The sequence below is a fragment of the Biomphalaria glabrata genome, chromosome 6 (assembly GCF_947242115.1).
Source record: "Biomphalaria glabrata chromosome 6, xgBioGlab47.1, whole genome shotgun sequence".
In the NCBI taxonomy this organism is placed as follows: Eukaryota; Metazoa; Mollusca; class Gastropoda; family Planorbidae; genus Biomphalaria; species Biomphalaria glabrata.
The window spans coordinates 3,419,538-3,445,000 of record NC_074716.1 but is presented as its reverse complement, the minus strand read 5'-3'; the positions used below and the strand labels follow the sequence as shown (position 1 = coordinate 3,445,000).

General features: G+C 38.3%; 1 protein-coding gene across 6 annotated transcripts in view; it reads right to left on the bottom strand.

Moving 5' to 3' along the window:
- LOC106076867 (uncharacterized) overlaps positions 1-23,814 on the bottom strand; it is a 29,277-nt gene extending 5,463 nt beyond the window's left edge. Inside the window, exons 1-5 of one of the 6 annotated variants that reach the window (XM_056033861.1) lie at positions 23,660-23,814; positions 14,592-14,661; positions 13,941-14,227; positions 9,866-10,043; positions 4,500-4,635 (exon numbers count right to left, since the gene is read on the bottom strand). In XM_056033861.1, the coding sequence (XP_055889836.1) occupies positions 4,500-4,635; positions 9,866-10,043; positions 13,941-13,983 (357 nt within the window). In that variant the 5' untranslated portion in view covers positions 13,984-14,227; positions 14,592-14,661; positions 23,660-23,814. Of the gene's footprint in view, positions 1-4,499; positions 4,636-9,865; positions 10,044-11,572; positions 11,669-13,940; positions 14,228-14,591; positions 14,662-23,659 lie in introns of those variants that run through there. The other 5 variants (XM_056033859.1, XM_056033858.1, XM_056033860.1 and 2 more) reach the window with 5 other exon arrangements.
- Positions 23,815-25,463: the final 1,649 nt, after the last annotated feature.

The following is a 25,463-nucleotide window of genomic DNA, read 5'->3' as shown; positions in this document are numbered from 1 at the left end:
AAAAAGGACCTGCCATTGAAAGAGGTTCTAAACAAGGCAAAAGACAGGAATGGAGAAAGACGGTCGACGAGTCTTGCTTGGTGCCCCAACGGTCCAACAGACTAAGTGATAGGTAAAGGTAATAGCTACTTCAGGTTTTTTTTTTATGCCTATTGATTCTGAGATGTTTAGACCGGATGGAAGATAACGCATGCACCAATATCTACAACGTAACACTTGTTCGCGGACTACCAAGGACATGGCCGCGGATAGACACGCGACCAAACACTAGGACCCACTGACCTATATTTGTTTTTATCACGTGTGTATTCCGACAAGGTTTTGAGTTTTTCTCAGTTTTTTTTTTCATTTGAGAAATTCCCGGCTTTCATTTACACTTCTGTGTATGTCGATCTTATATATAAAACAAGATTAACACTTGAGGTTGGTCTCTTATTTGTATTTATGGAAAGGGTAATCATAGAAAATAAAACTAAACAGTCGACTAAAAAGAAATCTTTTATCTGTTGGTAGAAGAAGCTGTGTGAGTTTTAACACTCGGTGGCTGACCCATTTGGAAGGGGGGGGGGGGGAGGGGCGCGAAACATGACCGGCTAACTGGCACAGTTTAGCATGGGCAACCACGCGTGACGTACTTTCACATGGGATGACGTCGTCAGAATTCCAACGACCTTGTGTGACGGACTACTTAGTTCTGCGAAGTGTTACACGACGGACTACTTAGTTCTGCGAAGTGTTACATCAGAGTTAGCAAACTCTTTTCTGCCCAGGGCCATACGCGTTTCGACATGCGCTTTGCAGGGTCACGTGACCGCCAAAAACGGTCGAGTCCAAAGGCAATGAACCTCTGCAAAAAAAAGGGAACATGTTTCGACGGCCGGGCTGAACAGCTCCATGAGACGGATAGGGCACGCAGGCCGTAGTTTGGGCACCACTGTGTCACAAACTTGGAGAATACAGTTCTATATAAATTTTAATGAAGTAGTCTTTTTTATAAGCGTAAAAGTCACCAATCACTGACCTATATCTAATTCTCACACATGCCATGAACAAAATATATATATATATATATATATATATATATATATATATATATATATATATATAAAATATATATAAAATTTATTAAAAATATATAAAAATATATAAAAAATTATAAAAAATATATAAAAATATATAAAAAATATATAAAAAATATACAAAAAATATATAAAAAATATATAAAAAATATATAAAGATATATAAAAATAAATATATAAAAAATATATAAAAATATATAAAAAATAAACAAAAAATATATAAAAAATATATTTAAAAAATAGGAAAATTTAGCCTGTTATTACTTGCCTTAGGTCTAGGGAATTGTTTTATTCGCGATTTCGACCCAATTTTTTAAAAATATTTTTTTTTACGGTTGGTTGCGGGGTGACGTTAGAAACGTGAAGTTAGAAAAGTGATACTAGACTTCTCAGGCTAGAAGTATGCTCTTGTGCGTGGGAGGTTGATATATTCATGGGCCGTTCTTATTCAACGTAACATGCTATAAATCATGGGCCAAAATTATGTTTAGGAGAGCGTTAAAATTGGGGGTTGGGGGGATGTTTCGATGCGCAGGTTAATGGCACCAAGGCTGCTGTTCTAAATCTCACAGGTCAAGTAAAGTTCCCCTTTCAAACATTGCGATCTATAGGACATGTCGTGTAAAGGTCATATGTTTCTATGGCCGACTGTTAACGCGGGGTGTCATGTTGCCAGCACAACGACCAACCGCCTTTACTTCCCCCCCCCCAACTAATGTCCGGTACCCAATAGAGTTGGGTGAACTCTGGGGCGTACGAAATACTCGAAATTCGAAATCCCAATCTTCACAGAGATTTCTCGTTTCGGAACCCAAGCGCTTTGCCACTCTGCCATCGCGCCTCCAACTTTACAGGTGCAATAAAGAAATAACAACCGAGGAAGGGGAGAGCAACATTGACAACGGTGACAATTCCCTACCTTTCATAAGCGTCACGTGACCCATTTCCGTTTACATTTCCGATCTATCAAAACCTTTAAAACAAATGGAAATTTTGCAAAGAACTATACACGATATTTTGCTAATAATACACGCAGTAACTTAAAGAACGAGGGGACATAACTTATTCTCTTGCAACTATTTTAATTTAGACCTAAGTGAGAGACGCACGAAACGAATCTGAATATGAAGTCCGTGGTTTAAAGCCCTTTAGAAGCGGCCAGCAACGAGTGTCGCCTAAGTACCTGTGCCTGAGCGTGACTCCTGTATCGAAGGTCTTGGGCTGATGGAGGAACCCCCCCCCTCCCGCTAACCGAAAAAGAATAAATGAATTGGACAGTGCAAAGAGTGCATGCTTGAAGAGGTATAGGAAGTAGACATAGTTATCTTCTCTTTAGACATAATTATGGAATTTGGAAGGAACATTTGAGTTTATAAGACAAGATATAAAGAGCTCTGCTTTTCTCATTTCGCTGAGGGAAAACTGTCTGTGGTTTTTAGAATTAGGACTAGCTCTTCATTTTATCAAGGCCAAAGTGTAAAATGTTCACAATTTTCCTAGAGACTGTTGTCTGACCGTAAAAACATCACCGTCTATCTTGTTTAATTTGCACAGTTGTTTAGAAAAGGCCAGACGCCGGATTAGGATTTAGGTTAAGACCACATTATGACGCGTAGGACGTAATCATCTTCTTTTTTGAAGTAACGTCTGTATTATATAAGATATCTATGTCGATTTTTATAACAAAAAAAAAATCCATGATATTGTTTCGTCTCTCCTACTATCCAGGCTCTCTTCAAACTGCACCACACGACACAACGAACTTAAAGAACCTCACAACTCAGGGCTCCAAAGTAACAGTAGCAATTTAATTTCAAGTACATTATAACACTGTAGCCTACAGGAGACAACCTCGAGGAGAAATCAGGAGTGAAGCCCCTTAGGCGTTGGGAGTATCAGCTATGAAATTCCCTCCGGCAGCTTCTGCAACTGAGTTGGTGCCAAATGTAATGCGATGCGTTCCTTTGGATCACATCAGCAAGGTCGAGAGAGGGATCATGACGCATGGGCCACCCATGACCCCTTTATCCAAGGCCCAGGAATGCGCCCCGGAGAGGAAACTCTGGTGCTGCTGCAAAGCGGCTAAAAAAAAAAACAGTTGGCAACAATATTACACTAACTGTCCAAAAACCTAGCCTTGCTCCGCCTGACTTCACAGACTGTCCTGGTTCTCGCCTCGTACTGGTCACATTGCGAGGTAACGTGAAGTGAAGTGATTCTGACACACTCGCTCTTATATAGCGTCTCTACTGGCCTCGAACCTTCTTGACCACTCCAGTTGATCACTTTCGCCGTGACTTGCGTGCGTACATTTACGACACTGGCCCTTGCCGAACTGGGGTGTACTGTCACTGGTCACGGTTGACCGCTCGTCCTGCGCTGGACTGGGGCGATTTGGGTAGGCTAAAAACACACAGCACTACCCCCATCTGTGTCACCGTGAGAGCTACGGCGATATGACAATTAAACTGCTGACCAGTTTTAACCTCAAAATGTTTGTTTTAAAATAGCTCTACAGCCACCACATAATTAAAAGAGTAAAATAAATCTTTACTCCAATTTACGTTACAGCGATACATCCCCCGGAACCTTTGGCTTATTGGAGGCCGCCCCCAGAGTCATTGAAGCAACTTCTGCGGATGGCCAGGTGGCATAGTATATGGTCAGAACTACGACGGTATCTGATCGTCTTTCGTGCTTCTGACTTTTGTTCTTGACAAATAATTTGTACCAGACAGACAGAAAGACAGACACACAATTGCTATAAGCTTTTTTTAAAAATCACAAGGTCTGAAAGAGGAACTTTACAACTTTACTTTTCAAAATAATCTGAACGTATAGATCCTTGAAATGTTTGTTCTTTCACATTTGCCCTCATAATACCACTGTAGATCCAAAGACTGCTAAATCAACAGCACTATAACAAGACTTATTAAGCCAGTTTTAGTCACTTGGGGCCCACCAATACTTCAATAGAATTAACTCTTTCTCTCCGAAATAATTTTTCCACGTTTCGAAGGAATTCTTCATTTTGCTCGTTACTATTTCACTCCCCTGCTATGATTGGGCTTCAGTAGCTTTGTTGTTTGTTATCTGAAAATGTTTTATTTGGTATAGAATTAAAACGGAAATTCATGCTCTTTTTATATAATTCAAAGTCAAGTTTTAAAAAATTAAACATTAATTTAATTTAATGAGGTCAAAATCCACGATGGTATCGTCGATTAGGAGATAAAGAGTTGAATCAACAATTCTGGCCGATTCATTTATTACTAGTTTCGGTTTCCGATTTGAAGATTATTACATCCTAGCCCAAACCTCCCGCAGGACGACGGGTGACGGCAGCAGGCTGGCTTCAAACCCGGGACCATCGAGACGACGGTCCAGAGCGCACACCACACGACCAGGCAGCACTATTACCTGTACACACATCTCGTAGGCCAAACTGAAAACAACCAGAACGCGACCAAAATTGATTTCTCCGTTAGGAAAGATGTTTCTGACTATTTCACGTAACCTTGTGGCCTTTCCTTCTCGTGGGAACTTTTCGATGTACCTTTTAAGAAAAAAACAAATAGTTCTGTTATTAAAATCGAAATAACAAATTTTCACACTTAATTTTCATGGTCAGTACATAGTTTTAATAAGATAAAATTTAACCATATCAGTATTTGTGGTATATTATTATTATTTTATTATGCGAATGTATATATTTATGTTTATGCACGTCACTAATACATAGCATCACTTCCGGGTCATTCACCGGAAAATATATAAAAATATAACCTTACTAAGTCACGACATCACAGTATTGGACAAAATTAATGCATTGTAGAAAAAAAAAATTATAGTAATTAAAGGGAAATAATTGGATAATTGCATACATGAAATGAAACACTCAGAAAGACACAAAGAGGCACATATCTTATTCCTTATGCAAGATCAAATTCATACAAGCATTCATCCATATTTAGTACCATTAGAGAATGGGATGGGTTGCCTGAATCAGCCAGGAAAACCAACGACTTGGCAGAGTTTAAGTCATTGATTAACATCCATGACTAGATTGACACATGAAATGCGTAGGACGTAATTGTCTTGTTATTTTGAAGTAACATTTGTATATATAAGATAAGATCAGATGTAAGCTAATCCATATGTAGTGGAGTGGATACCTTTTTCAGAAAACACCGGCCACCCCGATATCCACGTGACCCTTCCCCCCTAGATGGCACCTTGTGTCCGCGCATAACAAGGCAGACCAACGTGGGCACTGTCCATTCGACCGGCATCTCTTGTCGCGGTAGTGTCCGTACGTTACTGGACCTACGTCGTCTCCACTCCCTGTTTGTGCCTCTGGTTCTACACCATGTTTTTATGGATGGCTGCAGGTCTTTAGTATATAATAAACAGTTTGGAATCGTCCTACGAGTTGCCTTCGTCATGTCATTTAGTTTGTTCTGTGCCAAACCCACCACACATAATTAGCAAGCTTTTGGTGCTTCTTGTGTACAGACTCCGAAAGTATTGATAAGTAAAACATTTCAATAAACATAAAGCACAGACCAATATAATTAATATATATATATTATAGCTGTGCAATAACTTTTGCACTATTCGGCATCACGGGACCAATTTTTTTCACTTTTAGCACAAAGTAAAGGGGAAAAGAAATGTCTGTCCGTCGTCCCGTTTAGATCTCGTAAACTAGAAAAAAATAGTAAAAAATCCGACATCATAATATTTTAGTCCATTCAAAAGTTCTGATGCAACATTTATGCAAATGGTTTTAGATTTTTTTTTTGTAAAAAATTGTTCTTTTTTTTACATTTGTATTGCTAAATTATTTTTTTAAGGAATTTTTTTTTTTGATGATTTGAATAAGAGATTGGCCCTTTACAAAACAATTACATCAATTAGATATTCATTATAAGACATCAGTTAGGCCAGGTTCACATTTAACTTCATATTCACTTTCACCTATCCTTTGGTCTGCTGGACCGCTGGGGCACCACACGAGATCTGTCAACTTTCTTTCTCCATTCTCCTCTGTCATTTGTCTTTGATGAATTTAATTCTGATGTTCTTTCTGAAAATATTGATACCTGTCTTTTTACCTGCCTGGGTGGACCACTTCAGGGGCCGATTTTGAGTTTGTGTTTCCACACAAACTGTCTTTGTAACCTTGTTTAATATTTAGTTTACAGCAGTGTTATATTAACATGGCGTCCTTGATTTTGGTTTATTGTATCTATTTATTTCTCAATCTCTCTAAGCTCATTTGTCCAGAGATTATGCGCCAATGTTTCCCAAACTGTGTTCCGCGGAACCCTAGTGTTCCGCGAGGCCTGAATAGGTGTTCCACAAACTAGTGGAATTCTAGCCTAAGTCTGCCTAACTAGCAGGCCACCACGTGAACTAATGTTTCTAAAAAAATAAAACAGAGTGTTCCGCTAAATCTTCAGAATGTGCGAAGTGTCCCGATAAATCTTCCGGATGTGTGAAGAGTTCCGTTAAGGAAAAAGTTTGGGAAACACTGTTATACGTAAAAAAAAGGGGGGGGGGGGCTAAACTATAGCCTGTGTTGTTTATTGGTAAATACGGTCCTGATCTCTCCTAATCTTCATGTTTTTAATTTCTTAATGTTTTACTTTAAGTTCCATTTTAGGGCCTTTGCCACCGCATTACATCCTATCGCTTACTCTTCTTTTTCTCTCTTGCTGAATTTTATCGCTTACAGAACGTAAACGGGACTTTAAAAGTCAAAGTGGACACAAAGAGCAGATTACTCTGATTGACAAAGTCTTGTGTGGAAATCTCCAATATGTATCTAAATTTAAAATATAATATGTAGGCCAATGTCTATGAAGTAGGCTAATGTCTATGAAGTTGGCCTATATAATTTGACTTCCTACATTGACCATGTCTACGAGTAAATGAAATGGAAAAACTTCATGACTAATCATCCGATAAATAGGGAATCAAAAATTTTATTAAGTGTTTGTTCCGTAAACTTATTTTTAATCCACTGTCTCAGGCTTACATCTCGATAGACATTTTCCTAAGTAGCATAAGTAGAGATGTGACATGACGCATTTGTAAAGTCTGACACACATAGTCTATTAGTGTGACACACTTTTTCAGGATTCGGGTCATTGATATGCACAGCCTTTAAAGTAAAGTTCCCCCTTCAGACCATGTGATCTATAGTGCAGATGATGTAAAGGTCATCTGTTTCTCAGGCCCACGGTTAACGAGGGTGTCATGTGACCAGCACAACGACCAACCGCCTTTACTTTTCCCCAACTAATGTCAGGTACCCATTAGAGCTGGGTGGACTCAGAGGCGCTCAAAGATCCGGAAATTAAAAATCACAATGTTCACCAGGATTCGAACCGGATCGGAAGCCAAGCGCTTTACCGCTCAGCCACAGCGCTTCCGATGCACAGCCTTTACGTCATTTTAATTCCTCTTATTAGTTTCATGGGTGGAACCTGCCTGGAACCTGTCTGGAACATGCCTGGAATCTGCCTGGAACCTGTCTGGAAGATGCCTGGAATCTGCCTGGAACCTGTCTGGAACATGCCTGGAATCTGCCTGGAACCTGTCTGGAAGATGCCTGGAACCTGGACACGGATTTCGAAAACGGCTCAAACGATATTCCTAGAAAATTGAAGTTTATGTATATCTTTGGGGAAAAAATACTAGCTTATTGGCCTCACATTAAAAAAAACCACCTCTGGTCTGACTGTCGTTCGGACTTGTTGATGGTTTCAGGTTCATACCATACCCGTTGCCATCCCCCGTCGACCTGCGGGAGGTTTGGACTAGGAAGTAAATTATCTTTAGCTCTGAAGGAACATCCGAAACATGTCGAACATTTGACAAACAAACAAACAAAATTACCAGGGGACGAAGAAGAAGCAGACGATGGGAAGAACATAAAAGAATGGACTGCTATTGAAAGAGGTTCTATTCAAGTCAAAAGACAGAAAGGAATGGAGAAAGATGGTCGACAAATCTTGTGTGGTGCCCCAAGGGTCCAACAGAGGGATAGGTGAAGGGGATTCCCGCAAAGAGTTGACTATATAAACAGACGCGCAGGTAGGTCTTCATTTTGCGCATCTTTTTTGCATAAAATCTGAAGGCAGACGTAGACAGCGAAAAAAAAAATCTTAATCCACCACCGGCGGACGATGGTTATGCTGGATGTGGCAAAATATGTAGGTCACAGCTAGGGCTGCGTAGCCACGGGAAACACTGCATTCCTCATTAATCTTCGGGCTCGAAGACAGGCCTTATTATGTAGAAATCATTAGATGGACTGCTAGCAGGGTCGGCCTTAGATAATTGGAGGACCTAGGCGAAGTGAATTTGGTGTCCAAAAAAAAAATAAAAAAATTGAAAACTAAAAAATAAACAGCAGAAAAATAAAATGACGTCATTTATTTACACTCTAATGTACTCCAGCAATAACACAGGGGACAAGTTTCATAATTTCTTAAAAAAAAATAATTGTTTTGAGCCCTGTCGAGTTGAGCCCTAGGCGGCTGCTTGGTTTATCTATTTCTAAGGCCGACCCTGCTGCTGGAATTAATTTGTGGCAATATACATATGCATTTCTCAGGACAAATTTGTACAGACGCTCATTCTTTCATAGTGCCATTAGAGAATGGAATGGGTTGCCTGAATCAGCCAGGAAAACCAACGTATGGTCAATAATTAACATGCATGACTAGATTGAACGGTGACACGCGTAGGACGTAATTATTTTCTCTTCTCGAGTCATGTCTGAAACTTATAAGAAAATAAGATATATGATACTTATACAATTTATCAATCTTATCTTATATGATACAGACTTTACTTCAAAAAAGAAGATGATTACGTCCTACGCGTCATTCATTTAGTCATGCATATTAACCAGTGACCTAAACTGGTATCAATACAATATCTCTATATCGCCAAACTAGAATGTTCTGAACTATGAGTGGATTTATACATGGGCGTAATCTATGAGTTTTTGTTTTTCGGGTGGAGTTGGTGTATTGGGACAGAGTAGAAAAAAAAATACTTTTTGAAAATCAATCCGTCATTAGTTATTAAGCATGAAGTAATCTTATTTTTTTCCTAAAATTAATTTAAAAAAAAATTCACTTTCCAAAAGATTACATTGCAAAAAATAACAACAAATGTAAAAAAATACACTTTGTTTTACGGCATGCAAAGTGTGTATGCCGATATTTATCGATATATTCTTTTTCTTTTATATTACTTGTTTTATGATGTAAAACGAGTCAAGTTGACTATGCATAAAAGGGGCTCGAAAGACCAGAAATCCAGACCCAGCGTCACAGTAATCTTATTGAAGCGACTCCTTTAAGAAGGCCTGATACATAGTTTTAAAAGTGCTTTATTATCTCTAAAGTGCTCTCCTGGGTCTTTCCCTTCTAAAATTATCTAAGCTTCTTCTCACGAGTTATTAGTCACTCTACTTAGACAGTAGAGCTATGACCTATTTGTTTTTATGTTTTACAATTGTCCGATGTTCGTTCCGATTTAAAGAAAATTACATCCTAGCTTAAACCTCCCACAGGACGGCGGGGCATGGCAGCGAGCACGGTTCGAACCTGAGACCATCGAACAACAGATCAGAGGGCATACCATACGACCAGACAGCCATCAATGTGATACAGGTCCTAGTTTTTTTTTTTTTTTTTTTTTAAAGTATAAGTCACTGTTAGTTGAGTGTCGGAACTAAGAAGCCATCTGGTACCGATACTTACTGGGTAGCACTGCTTTCTTCTACCATGTCCGTCGCTTTAGAGAACATCTCAAGAAGAAGAGCGAACGCTTCCGGTGTCAGAGACATCTGGGTACTTGTTTTTTTCCCGATGCGATAAGCCACCAGCGTAGAGAGTAACGCTTTCGTTTGTCTGCTTGTGATTATCCGAACTCCTCTATCTAGAGACAAAACAGAGATATGGAAATGTTAAGCTGGTGAGATCTGCTGTATAGATCTAGCTCAGGGGTTCTCAACCTGTTGGTCGCGACTCCCCTTGGGGATCGATTGACGATTTGTCAGGGGTCGCCTAAGACCATCGAAAATATGGATAGTATTTAGTGTATTCTTCTATTGCTGTGTATGTTATGGGGGGGGGGGTCGCGGCAGAGTGGGGGATAGTAAAAAAGGGGTCGCCGAGCTTAAAAGGTTGAGAACCGCTGAATTATAGCTGGTGAAGGGAAGGGATGGTTCTTACCAACGAAAACGTGTTTCAAAGCATTTCACTTCAGAAGAGATGAAATAAGCTATTGCGCCCTGTTATGGAGTGTGTGTGTGTGTGTGTGTGTGTGTGTGTGTTTCTATGGTTACGGTTAGAAGACGTTAACGATTGGTTGAGAATGATGCAACGTAGGAGGCATTGTCCTCACTTGGTCTTAATTAGGGGAGACGACTCCAGAACATGAGACTGAAAGGCTGTGCTATTGTAGTGAGTTAGATCTAGATTTTATTAAAGAATATTATTACGACAGTCTAGAGCAGCGGTTCTCAACCTTTTATGCTCGGCGACCCCTTTTTACAATTCCCCACTCTGCCTCGAACCCCCCACACACAAACATACAGCAATAGAAGAATAGACAATAACAATGCATATTTTCGATGGTCTTAGGCGACCCCTGGCAAATCGACAATCGACCCCCAAGGGGGTCGCGACCCACAGGTTGAGAACCCCTGGTCTAGAGTCTAGAACATTTATTCGATTTCATATTAACTTGATTAGTTTATATTATAAATAAAATCTTATTTGGTTTGTACGTTAAAGAAAGTTATTCAAGTTAGTTGAAGTTTTATTAGTTATGATACATTTCGCCTACAACGGTTTAGTTGTCTACCAGCTGTCTAGTGCCGTAAGTCAACGGCTGGTAACAAGACGCCCCCCCCTTTTTTTTAAACCTAAAATCCTGCCTAAGTATTGATAGTGGGTTTCATGTATTCTATAATTATATAAAGTAAAAAAGTAAAGTTTCCCTTTCAGACCTTGCGGGCTGTAGGGCAGATGATATTAAGGCCGTCTGTTTCTTTGGCCAACGGTTAACTAACAGGGTGTCATGTGGCCAGCACAACGACCAACCGCCTTTTCATTTTCTCCAACTAAAGTCAGGTACACATTAGAGTTGGGTGAACTCAGGGTGCCCTGAAAGTCACAAAATTCAAAATATCTGTCTTCACCGAGATTCGAACTCGTCACTCAGCCACAACGTTCTATAATTTAAAAAAAATTATTAAAAAAATAAATAAATGCGAAAGGAAAGGAACGAAAAGGCTACTGTGACTTAAAGTAGGCCTATGAAGAGTTTGATTAATTTATACATGCCTTTACCTCATGTACTCCCAAACACTGCCATTAGATTAAGTCTGTTACAAAATTAAGCTCCAAAACAAATGCACTATTAAATTTAGCATTTTTACAATTCCTCTATTTAACTCGTACCTTCATGGAACCTTTACACTGATCTCGAAAACGGCTCTAACGATTTTTTCGAGAAATTTGACAATTGATGTATAAGAATTAGGCCTACTCGCTCGTTGGTCACACAGGGAGAACTCTAGTTTGACCTTTATAATTTTTCAAAGTATAAAAAGAAATAAATTTAAATTAGGCTAAGGAACTAGAAAATATTTATCTTGGACAACCTATAGGGGCCTAAGTCTCGTGTCTAGGCAAATGGGAGCTCTTCTGTACAAATGCTCCTTCTTCCCTAGTGCTATAGCATGGAATGGGTTGCTTGAGTCAGCCAGGAAAACCAGTGACGTAGTCACGTAGCAGAATTTAAGTCATTGGTTAACATGCATGACTAGATGCATGACGCATAAGAAGTAATTATCTTCTTTTTTTGAGTAACGTCTGTATTATATAAGATAAGAAGATATGTTTAATAAATTGATGTTCAGGAATCTCCTAGATCTACATCATAGACATATAGACGACGAAAAGAGAATTTAAATCGACCACCGGCGGAAAATGATTATGCATGTCGTGGTGTGGCAAAATATGTAGGTCACAGTTGGGGCTGCGTAGCCATGGGAAATACTGCATTTCTCATTAATTTTCAGACTCGAAGACAAGCCTTATTATTATTATGTCTATGGTCTAGATTTAAAGGTATATCATCTATAATATAAAGTGTAGTAGATTTATATGTTCACTTAATCAGGATTTTTCTCCGGGGGGGGGGGGGGGATGGAATGGGTTAAAGAATGTTCATTTAAAAAAAAATCTAACATTCATTAGTTATTAAGAGCAAAAACAATCGCTTTATGTATTGTATACAAGAATTATTGTCTATTTAAAAATATATTGTGTGTATGATGCGCTTGTTCATCGATGGACCTCATTCACCAATCGTAAATAAACAAGATTGAGCCAAGTGTTTCCCTATTTCTTCTATGCAAATTACGATCTTATTTTAATCATCATCATCATCATCATCAAACTCCATTTCAATGAGGGCTCGAGAGGCTTAAATCCTCTCTTGCAAAAGCCCAGGACAGAAGCCCTGCTGTCTTGCGTAGTGCATAAATGTCGCCATACAGGTCGAGAATTTTGGGTTTCCCAGACCTGTCGAGACGGAGATCAGCAAGTCTGGGGCAGACAAACAGAATATGAGGCACGGTTTCCTCTTCTTCCCCGCAGCGGGGGCACCGTGAATCGAAATTTGGCCATAGTCGTGAGAAATATGAGCCAACAGGACAATGGCCTGTCCTGCACTGTGCTATAATAACTTGCTTAAGCCTGGACAGCCTCCACCACGGGGAAGTGCGGTCGGGGCGCCTCATGCGCTCCCAGACTCCACTGGCTTTTTTGGGACTTGTCCCAGTACTCAAACCACTTTTCCATTTCTGTTTTTTTTTATTATAGCCTTATATTTTAATCAACAATGGTTATCAAGTTACAATTATTCCCCCCGTTGTTTTATCAATATTATCACGTGACCGTCCGTTTTTGGTGAATGAGGTCCATGAAATCCTTTGACTTCCTTAATATCCCACAGAGTAACTAGTTACACCATTGTTACACTATCTCAACCACTTCCCACACTTTCTAGACAGAAGGCAACGCGACTAGTTTCACTTCCCCCTTAACTTTAAAGATTTGAAATTCGTTTTTTTTTTGGTTTTAGGATCTCTAAATCCACAATGATTCGACGTTTGGCGGACGAACGGAGTTTGGATGGGGCCATAATTAGACATATCACAATGATGCAAGTCACTAGGGGATTCCCCCAACAACAAAAGTTGTGAAACTGTGAAAGAACTTTGAAATAGTGGAAGAAAAAAAATAGGACAAAAGGGAAAAAAAAAACACAACTTTTAGCTTACTCTAGGAGCCTATAAAAATACCCATAAACTTAAACATTGCCAAGACAAGAAAAACAAATCTAATTACAGAAGTAGGCTCTATTTTTTTTTTTTGGCAGTATTACCTTTTTAATCAGAGTCTCTCATAATATCTTTGGTGCCATTTAAACCGATGTCTAACACGACTATGATAATATGTGCGTTTATCTAGGGAAGATCGATGTAGAAAACTCAGCAGTGTTGCCCGAAATACGACACGCGGGGCATATCCCGCCCGTTTCTTTGAAGGCCCTCAAAACTTCAGCTCACAGTACTAACTGAAATCGAAGCCCTTTGGACAAGACCATTTCGGCAGGGAGTGACAAACGTGTCTGAAATGTCTTCTAGGCCAATAAAAGAATAATCTCCCAGAGTGATTACAAAATATTTAGCAAAACAACAACAACAACAACAAAAAAACAAAACAAAAAAACAACAACAAGTTATTGTCAAGACCTTACCTTTGAACTGGGTGACATTTGAACTTTGATCTATACTTCCCATTCAACTCCTGTAAAAGAGACGTTCAAATCAACTCCTGTATAAGAGAGGTTCAAATCAACTCCTGTATAAGAGAGGTTCAAATCAACTTCTGTAAGAGAGGTTCAAACCAACTTCTGTAAGAGAGGTTCAAACCAACTCCTGTATAAGAGAGGTTCAAACCAACTTCTGTAAGAGAGGTTCAAATCAACTTCTGTTGAAAAAAGGTTCAAATCAACTCCTGTATAAGAGAGGTTCAAATCAACTCCTGTTGAAAACAAAAATTCAAATCAACTCCTGTTGAAAAAAGGCTCGAATCAACTCCTATATAAGAGAGGTTCAAATCAACTCCTGTTGAAAAAAGGTTCAAATCAACTCCTGTATAAGAGAGGTTCAAATCAACTTCTGTAAGTGAGGTTCAAATCAACTCCTGTGTAAGATTCCAATCAACTACGTGAAGGAGCTACAAATCATACACGATTAGACAAGAGTTAGACAGACGTAGATCTGTAGGCTATTTAAAAAAAACAAAAAACAATATCCTCTAACAAGAAATGTTAAAATAGACGGATGAACATCATATCAGTGATCTACACTCTGTAGTAATTAAATAGAACTTAGCTGACCCTTACCGACTTGACACTGAATGATCCAAGAACTTTTTTTTTTCTTCATTAAAAAATCCGAACTCTTTTTGTAGACCTAGGAAGTTAAAACAGAAAGGAAAAAAAAAAATGAGCGCTTATAAAACTGTTTACTATTGGTGGAGGAGAGAAGTAGGGGTTATTTTGGAGGTATTTTTTTTTCTTTTTGCGTGTGTGTGTGTGTGTGTGTGTGCGCGCGCGTGCGTGTGTGTGTGTGTGTGTGACCTTTCGTTACCATTCTTGAGGAAGAGTGCACAATTATGTTTGGGTTTAGAATAAGTAGGGATAGTTCGGCCTAGTCTCTCTCTCGCTCTCTCTGTGCAACCGGAAGTAGAAGTTGCAGAAGTTTTAAATATGTCCCTTTATCTTTGTATCTTTGTCCTTTTTTTTAAAACTCTTGTCTTTTTTTTTTTTTTCATTGGGCCTCCTTCAGCCAAGAAACGGCTACGTTTCGAAGACCGGACGGAATCACGTCTCGGACCGGATGTGGCCCGCGTGCCGTATTTTGGGCATCTCTGGTCTATACCAATAGACTCAAAAACCATGTCCGCTTAGTATGGCTTTAACTCTTTCTCTCCTAATCGACGATACGCTTTTTTTCAATGCAGCGTCCTTGACCTCATTTATTTTTTCTATTTCAACATTTCTCCCGATTTTTCTCTTTTCTTTTGTATAACGTCTTTTTTTAGCTTCCATTACATCGCCACCAGATTTATCCATATCGTTTGCTCTTCTTTTCTCTCTTGTTTTATTTTACTTAACAAACTTCAACCGGATGTTAAAAAACAAACTGTAAACAAAAGAAAAAAATACTGTAATTGTCTTTTAGTATCAGTACCAATCGTTTTATTCCGTTCTAATCGTAACTGCTAGGTAGTAAGACAGAGACATTAGCCTATAAAACAATCAAGCCTGGTCGTGCGGTTTGCACGTTGGACTGTCGTTCGGACTTATCGATGGTCCCGGGTTCAAACCCTGCCCGCTCCCATCCCTCGTCGTCCTGCGGGAGGTTTGGACTAGGAAGTAATTATCTTCAACTCTGAAGGAACATCCAAAATAAGTAAACCAACCAAACCATTTTTACAACCAGTTGTTTTCAAACCAACACCTACTTTATTCAAATGGTATAGCAGAATATGCACGTTTTAGCATCTGTCGTCATCGAGAAGTACATAGAAGTCTAATTCATAAAGCGCTGGTTGTGAGTGTGTATGTGTTTCGTGTGTGAATGTTGTTCGTATTTGCATCTATATTGTTATTGTTACAGTAGTTACGCTGAGGTGGTCAAATTGTAGTCAAACTGAATTTCCATTTGATTGGACCAATACAAATTATCTTATCTTATCTTATCACAAATAGGAGATAGTGTTACTAGTGATAATTAATTAAAAAAAAAACAACAAGTTAGCCGGTAAGGGTTCAAACCCATGACATTCGCGTTATTACCGGAACGCTGCTTCTGACTAATTTCTTCCTAGTGACTTCCTTCCATCTTTTAACCATGAAGAAGTGTGAGTTAATGGATGGAATGGACCTCATTCACCAATCGTATGCAAACAACATTTAGCCACGTGATTCTATATATCTTCTATACAAATTATGTAATCCATAGTGGCTGTCACGTGATATGTATTTTTCACTGTTTTATCAATATTATGACGTGGCTAAATGTGTTTATTTACGATTGGTGAATGAGGTCCATTGTAAAAAAAACACAAATCGACATTATTTTGGTAAATACGACCAAAAAAAATGTAATTAATGGACCTCATTTACCAATCGTAAACAAACAACATTTAGCCACGTGGTTCTCTCTCTCTCTCTCTTCTATACAAATTACGTAATACACAATGGCTATCACTTGACGTTTTTTAAAAGTTGTTTTATCAATATGATCACGTGGCTATGTTGTTTCTGTTAACGATTAGTGAATAAGACTAAGACTAAGACTAAGACTGCTTTATTGATCCTTACGGAAATTTGTTGTGATTACAAGGACTCGTTTCTCATATAAAGACAACACAACAGAAACATACACATAAATACAACAGACAACATGAAGAGTTCATTCAGCGACTACACACAGGTATCTTGGTGCATTTCATGTTCCCTGATCAATGAGTGGCGGTGATAGAGTCTGACCGAGTGAGGTACGAACGAGTTTTTGTACCGCTCCGTTCTTGTTTTGATTGACAGCAGTCGCCCACTTCGCGACGACCTGGCGTAGTTCTGATGGAGCGGGTGGCCGTTGTCTTCCAAGATTTTTTCGATTTTTCTTAGGCACGTTTGTTCAAAAAGTTCCTTTAAATGTGGTAATGTTGTGAGTGTAATAAGGTCAATTACAAGCAATTAGTTACTAGTTTCGGGCCTATATACATAAAAGATTTCTTACTGATTATGCCGAAAATAGACAACAAACTCAACAATGTCAAGGACTTTAAATTTGATTTCAATGTTGCCAACTCAATCAAATCTATAAACGGAAGAGCCTATAAAGTTTTATTCTACAGTGCTAATTAGCGAATAATAATAATAATAATAATAATAATACTGAACATCTGCTGTACTGGGATAGGCCTATTCTGACCGACAAAACGGTAGATTTCAATCGCCCGGATCTGCTGTTCATCGATAAAAAAAAAAAAACGCTACCATTATCGATATCGCCGTACCACTGTCTCATAATTTAAGAAAATCTGAGATAGAAAAACAAAGAAAATATGGGAACCTGGGCTTGTAGATTAAGCGTCTATGGAAATTGTCCAAAATAACAATATACCCCATTGTTATATCAACCGAGGGGATAATAACAACTGACCTCACAGACACCTTCAAGGCCCTTTACATTCCTAGGAACATCTTCGTTGCCTGTCAGAGGGCGGTACTGCTGCAGACCTGCCACATCACCAGAAAATTCCTCAGTGGAAACTGTTAAAGGGACTACGATGAATTTTGTTTCTCTTTAGCGAAACTCGACCCTGGCAGCGCCAGAGAATGACTACTCGTTCATTTCTAACATAATAATAATAATAATAATAAAAGCTTATCTAAAAAGGAAGAACTCCGTCCTTAAAACTAAGCCCTACACATTTAGCCATATCTGTGAATACTGAAGTATTAGTTTCCCTTGTTGCTATTTAACAAAATGATTAATTACCAGTAATTAATTGTCTAATTGGTTACGTTTTAAAATTGATTCATGCCTTGTCTATGTCAATGAATGAGTGTGCGAAGTTTCAGCTTGATCCGAGAATGGGTGTGGCAGAAATAACGTGTATTTTTTACCAGACAGACCGAGTTGATATAAGCTTTGTAAAAAGTGCACAAAAATAAAATCATATAGAGTAGAGTCACTATTGAGGAACATGGATGTTTACGGAACAGCTCGTCGAAATTAGTTAAATTCTACTTTGTTTTGATATTTTTAGCTAAACTACAGTTTCGGTACTGCGATTGGTTCATTTTTCTACATTTCCAATATACGGGTTTTCCTTTCACAGCAGACGATTACTTTAAGAGTCCAGGTTATTTTAGCGTTCCAGGAGAACCGCATAGGTCAGTGCTTAAAGATCAACTGAAGAGGTTTTGGGGTCAAACGCAAAAACCACTGTAATGCATTTTTTAAAGAATCATAATGCTTATAAAAACAAGCATACAAAATATTTTGGCATTTAAAAACAAATTATAATGACCCATCACCTGCTTGAGGCACCTATTTTTCGGTTTATAAATAGATGTGGAAAAATGTCATTTCATAGCCGTCTGCCAGCAATTGAATTTTAAAATAAAATGGGAGGTGTTCGCCTAGTTTTTACCTTTTTAAAGATAGTTACCCTTGTGAAACACTATAGATGTTATTTATTTGACCTGCACTTTTAGTTGAATATTTACATAGTGATATAGATTATCGAAATTTAAATTTGAGTTTGTATTAGTATACATACTTTTAAAAACATTAAGAACATAATATTGCAGATAATTTAGCATAGAATTCATGATTACCAGACGTCCGGCAAAAAGAGGACATGTCCTCCGTCCAGCAGATATTATGGACCCTAGCTATATTTATGTGTATTGTAAAGATATGCTAGCTCTTACCAAATGACGTGACTAATGTTTTTCATTATAATATAAATTATTTCCACTTTAATTTCCAGCTAGATTCCGTTATGCAGATTGCTTCAGCTTTATCTTCAAAAACAAAGATGGTTCGATCTAATTGAAGACCAGAAATTATAAATGTTGCTTTAAAAGGAATTTCCCTTAGACAAGAATCTAGGAAATTCAATATACCAGTCGCCATCAGGGGTGGACTGGCTATATGGGCATATGGGCAAATGCCCGGTGGGCCGGTACTCAAATGGGCGTAAAGGGCCTCATGAATGCCACTATGGCACGCATAAAATTGTTAAAGGTTTTATGATATTCTCATATATATGGGGCTATATGTGCGTTATGCTAAAACATCTTTTACAGACTACAGTGTAATACTAATTAAATCTAACACATTTTCAAAAAAAAAATGTAATAGCCTACATTCGTAGACAGTGCTATTAGTAGGCTTCCTCCTTTTATGATCTACAAACATAGCGATTAAAAGGCAAATTTAGGCTTATATTTCTTATAAAGATATAGAGCGTGCATACAGTTATTAATACATTATAAAAAACAATTACATAGTGATTTTGAGAACAGATAGGCCTAAAATAGGAGGCCCATTACATGATATACATTTTATGGGCTGTACTGTTAGAAATGCCTGGGCCGATTTTGATATCCAGTCCGTCCCTGGTCGCCATACTCCCTAATAATTTAAGCTTTGTGGGAATCATTCCATAATTACATAAAAGAAACTTTTGACCGATGATGAGGCAGAGATATTTTTACTGGCTTATCTGTCTTGTCTATCGCAATGGGTTTTGAAAAACAAATTCTGAAACTCGAGGGACTCTAAAGGTCCTTACAATAGCTTCCAGAGATTCTTCAGTTCAAAGGCATATCATATAAGGCTTGTCTTCGAGTCCGAAGATCTGTGAGGAATGCAGTATTTTCCGTGGCTGCGCAGCCCCAGCTGTGACCTTCATATTTTGCCACATCCAGGGCAAGCATAACGATTGTCCGCAGGTGGTCGGAAATGCTTTAAAGACCAGCTATGACGCCAACTTGCCTTAGCTGACATGCGGCCTCAGAACGAGACAACTGCAGGTCACTCACAAAGGCCGCGGGATACACGTTTGAGACCAAAGAAAATCCGCTGCAGAGGACAGACGCAGACCACCCACAAAACAATATATATATATATATATATATATATATATATATATATATATATATATATATATATATATATATATATATATATATATATATATATATATATATATATATATATATATATATATATATATATATATATATATATATATATATATATATATATATATATATATATATATATATATATATATGAAAAATATATCCGGAAAATGGATGGGCAATGTCTAAATACTATTAGTTTTTCCATACGTCTAACCATTACGGAGCGCAAAATTGAAAACTAAAAGTAGAAAACCGGATAACCAAAAGGCTTGCTATTTATTTTTTCCCCCGCTGTGAATGACGATGGCTGCCTGGTCGTGCGGTTTGCACGCTGGACTGTCGTTCAGATTTATCGATGGTCCCGGGTTCAAACCCTGCCCGCTCCCATCCCCCGTCGTCCTGCGGGAGGTTTGGACTAGGAAGTAATTGTCTTCAACTCTGAAGGAACATCCGAAACATGTAAAACAAACAAACAAACGATCTCCAATAAATATGTATATATATATATAGCTTACTAGCATCTAAAACAAATGTCATAAAAACTTCAGTAAATAAACATAACCTAGATGTAACAAAGTTTATTCTTATAGTGCAGTGAGTCCAGTTGAGTACACATATTCATTATTTATTTATTCACAATGTAATATTTAATAATAATAATATAATATGTATTCATTCTTGTAACCGAAAGGTCTTCATGACATGAGTTTCTTTTTTGTTTTAATTCCTTAACAAAATCCCATAACTATAAATAGAACATACAAGTTTATCTTCCTTGATAAATAGAAAATACACATTAGTACGTGAGACTAGGTCACGCAAGGGCCATGAGACAGACACTTCGATTTCCTTATTACGTCAACTGCTAAATTCAAAACAAAGAAGACAACGATAGGAGTAGGCCTACTAGTTAAAGTTACACACAAACTCAACGGTGGCCCCAATGGTTCAGACGTACTTAGACATTAAGTTACACACGAACTCAAAACTAATTAGCACTAACTGTCTTTTAAATCTTTTAAATACTATATAAGTACAGTTTTTAAAAACCATAGTGCACGCTTTAGTTTTACAAAGCTTATATCAACTCACTCTGTCTGTCTGTCTCTCTGGTAAAAAGTGTGTACACGATATTTCTCCGACACCCTATCTCAGATTAAGCTGAAATTCTTTCTTTTGCCTGACAACACAAGAATCAATTTTAAAAATTAAATAATTAGTTAATTAACTATTGGTAATTAACTATTTTGTTTGGTATCTCGAAAAAGGAAAAAATGTACTTGACTGAAGTGGTGATATTTGCTGAATTAGTCCCCTTTAAAGGTCGCCGCTTTAAGTATGTTTGAAACAAACTATAGAAAACTATACAATCTTCTGTTTTCATAAGCACCTCACTGGCAGAGTGGTTATTATGTCGACTTGAGCCATGAGTTTGAATTCAGGTCCCCCCCCCCTCCTTTTTTTTGTATACATGTATTTAAAAAGCGATTACGATAAAATTCACCCAGATATTCCTTTATTTCTCCCCCCCTTTCCCCGTTTTCCCAACTGGTCCAGATAAGTGATAGGGTCATAGCGTAGTGAGAAGGATAAAGGCATGAAATAGCTAAATAAAAATAATTGGTAAAAATATTTATAATTGCACACATTTATCGTTGTTGGTCTAGATCTATTACAAATTTAATTTACATGACTGATCCAAAGTAATTGATACAATTACACTTCGTGTGACCTTTTTGTTCTTGTTGAGATCTAAACGTGACAGACAGTGAGACAGACAGCACAAGAACAATATCAGCTTTATCCCAACATTTGATAACAAATTTTAATCATTATTTTATTTAACTTTGTGCGTGTGTGTGAGTGTGGAACATATAGAGTCTAGTTTCTTTAAATGTTTATTCAAAAAACGCACGTCTAATTTTGAAACCAAATCTATTAAGGTAAAACCTTCGATTCCGAAGATGAAGGAAGACTACACCCCATAGAAGGATAGATAGACCCAGCTGTGACCTAAATATTTTGTCACAAATCTTGTGAGTTTTCTCAAGTGAACAATTTTATTCTCACGAAAAGAAAGTAATTGTTTGTGTGTTTGTCCTTACATATGGAACAAGATTTTATATACTTAAAAAGCTTATATCAACTCTGTCTGTCTGGTACAAATTTTGTACACGTAATTTTCCCACTTCCGATTATCGGATCAAGTTGAAACTTTGCAAAATTATTCATAGTAGAAAACAATTCATGAATCAGTCAAAAAAATCAACAAAGTATTTAATTATTTATTGGTATTAACCAAATTTATTTTATATAGAAAAAAGTAAATAAATCTTGCAGCATCGAGAGGTATGACAGCAATAGTGCTGTTCCTTCCCATATTAAAAACTTTTGCTTTTAAAAATTTGTTTTTTTTTATATTTTGCTTGTTTTTATACTAACGCCTGGTCCAGCGGTTCTCAACCTTTTAAGCTCGGCGACCCCTCTTTACAACCCCACACTCTGCCGCGACCCCCCCCCCCCCCCGCCCAGACACACCGCAATAGAAGAATAGACAAAACTATTCATTTTTTTCGATGGTCTCTGGCGACCCCTGGCAAATCGTCAATCGCGACCCACAGGTTGAGAACCCCTGGCCTAGTCGAAGCAGATTGGCAAGATGTGGAACTGCTGGAGAGACTCGCCTAGAACCTAGACGACAGGAGGAAGCAGGTTGGTGCCCTATCTATGCCCCAGACGGATGGGCGATGGTGATGACATAAACATTCACTACAACTAAATAGCTTTTGAACAAAACGACTTTACAGATTTTGAAACATAATTGCTGTGATTTTTTTAAAAAATTATTTAATTTCTTCGGCTGGAGTCAAGAGAAGACAGCTTCTAAAAGAATCCTAGATCAAGAGATTTAGATTTTAGTTATTCTTAGCCTCTTCTGTCCAAGCCCAAACCCTTCTCCCTATTCTGGTGAAGAGAATTCATTACAGTGAAAGCCAATGGTTGAAGGAGAACGCCATTTAGATTTGAGGGGCCTAGTGAGCGGTAAAGCGCTTGGCTTCTGAACCGGGGGTCCCGGGTTCGAATCCTGGTAAAGACCGGGATTTTTATTTCGGGATCCTTGGGCGCCTCTTGAGTCCACCCAGCTCTAAATGGGTACCTGACATCAGGTGGGGAAAAGTAAAGGCGGTGTAGGTCGTTGTGCTGGCCACGTGACACCCTCCTTAACCGTAGGCCACAGAATCAGAGGAACTTTACATCATCTGCCCTATAGTCCACAAGGTCTGACAGGGGAACTTTACTTAACTTAGTCACTCAAGACGATTGGTCTCGACTCTTTCCGAGGGAACCAACGCTATGTCGTCTGAGACATCACTTTGATCTGAGGAACAGAAAAGGGGAATATGATCTGAGGAGCAGAAAAGAAGAAGGGAGGGGAAAAAGGGAACACATGTTGGTTCCCGGAACCAGAAAATAATCTTTGGTGCACGATTAGATTGACACATATATACGCGTAGGCCTGGGATGTAATTATCTTCTTAGAGTGAACAACTGTAATTTAGGCATATAAAATGCCAAACTCGGTTCGCATGTTGTATCTATTTAGAATTTAATAAAGATTGGGAGGCTGGGGGACTGGACCCACATGAGCTTAGAGCTTAGCTACAACCCTAGACATAAGCCTCTCGCACCACATTCACGACAAAACAAAGAGAAAATGTTTATACGGAACATCTTACCTCGGGACAAGTTGACAGCAACCTTTATATAGTGCTAGAATGGGAACTGTGGCTCAACTATATGGTACCAGGCTAGTAGGCCAGGAGTTCTGCATTCGTCACCAACATTTTGACATCACAGCTTTCCCGAAAATCATTATTATTTAGAGATGCTTGCCGCCTGTTGGGTCACGGCCTTGACATACACATGCTAGCGTATGGAGTACGGAGTTTCCCGTTATAACAGAGTCCTCACCCTCCTTTTTTTTTCCATACTTTATTTTTTTTGAATAGTTCATCAAACTGGTATAGATCCCCGTCCAATATTTTCCCTTTTCTTTCTCTAGCGCTATAAATAGCACAACGTCACTGCGGGACAAATAGCCTCAACAGGAAATTCTCGAAGAACATTTGAGTATCAAACAAAAAAGGGGGTTGAGTGTGTGTGTGTGTGTGTGTTTTGTTTAATTTTTTACTTCGAAATTTAAGTAAATAAGTGCTAAATAGGTTTAATTTTGTACCGCAGTGCATTTAATTATGTATTTATTTTGCGAATGTTTATATCGTGTAATTCTTGAGGGAGGGGGCCAAAAGAGTGTCCGAAATTTGTTTTAAATAAATTAAATATTATGTCATTGTCATGTAATCTTGCTTTTCGCGTTGTTATATAAGTCAGTGACCCTGTTGTATGTAATTCACACAGAGTAGTAACTCTTGCCGTGCGGGATTACTCTCAATTTCAAGGAGTAACGTCCATAGCGCGTCACTAGTGCCGTGTTACTCCCAGGAAGTAACTTGGTATATAGGCTAGTTTATTTCACCATCCTTATCATTTAAGAAGAAACCTGATAAAAGCACTGAAAACAAAGGAGACCATGAACGTGTCGAAGGAAAGTATCACTATTCAGATGATTCATACAAAGATGCAGCAGTCTAAGTCTAAGAAGTGAAAATGTCTCTTGATGAGAGAAGTAGTGCTGAAGAAACTCCAGGGGAATACCCTTTTACCAAAGTCAGAGAAAACATTTAAAGTAAGTGATACAGATGATAAGTCAAGTGATAGTCTTCCTAAATCACTTTCTCCAGAAGTGGAAGAAGCTGTAATTAAATACAAAGACCTCGGGTATATCCCAGTGGCGTAGCTAGGGTTTATGATGCCCAGTGCGGCAGCTCCTCGTGATGCCCCCCCCCTCTCTTCTAAAAAAAAATAAAGCAGCGAAATTATTTTTTTTTCGACATAATGTATATTTATCCGTTTATTATTTCTTGAACTATCACGAATAAGAAGAAACGTCCAATAAAGAAAAGAATGTCCATCCTTGGCTATTTCTGGTGTGGCATCTTTCGCCTGGCATCTTGTGGCTAACATGTCTTTGGGGTTCTGCGCTAATCGCCAAATCTGAGCACATGTATTCAGTAAAGGTAACACTGGCTTCAGCGATGTACTTCCGACTAGTAGCCTAGTTAAAAATGTTTTTAATCTTTTCCGTTTAAGTGCGCTGTCTTGAATTGGCAATCTTTTGTTAACTCTTTCTCTCCGTAATTATTTACCACATTCTGATGGAATCAACGCTGGTATCATCAGTTAGGAGAGAAAGAGTTAATATACGGGCCGAATTTCCAAGGCCTGTGAAAAAATGAAGACTGCATAGCAACTAACAATCCCCCTGCTTCAGACCTAGTAGAAGAGTTTTCATCTGTTCTAGTCAATGTCTCTAGTAAAGTAAAGTTCCCCTTTCAGACCTTGTGGTCTATAGGGCAGATGATGTAAAGGTCATCTGTTTCTGTGGCCTACGGTTAACGAGGGTGTCATGTGGCCAGCACA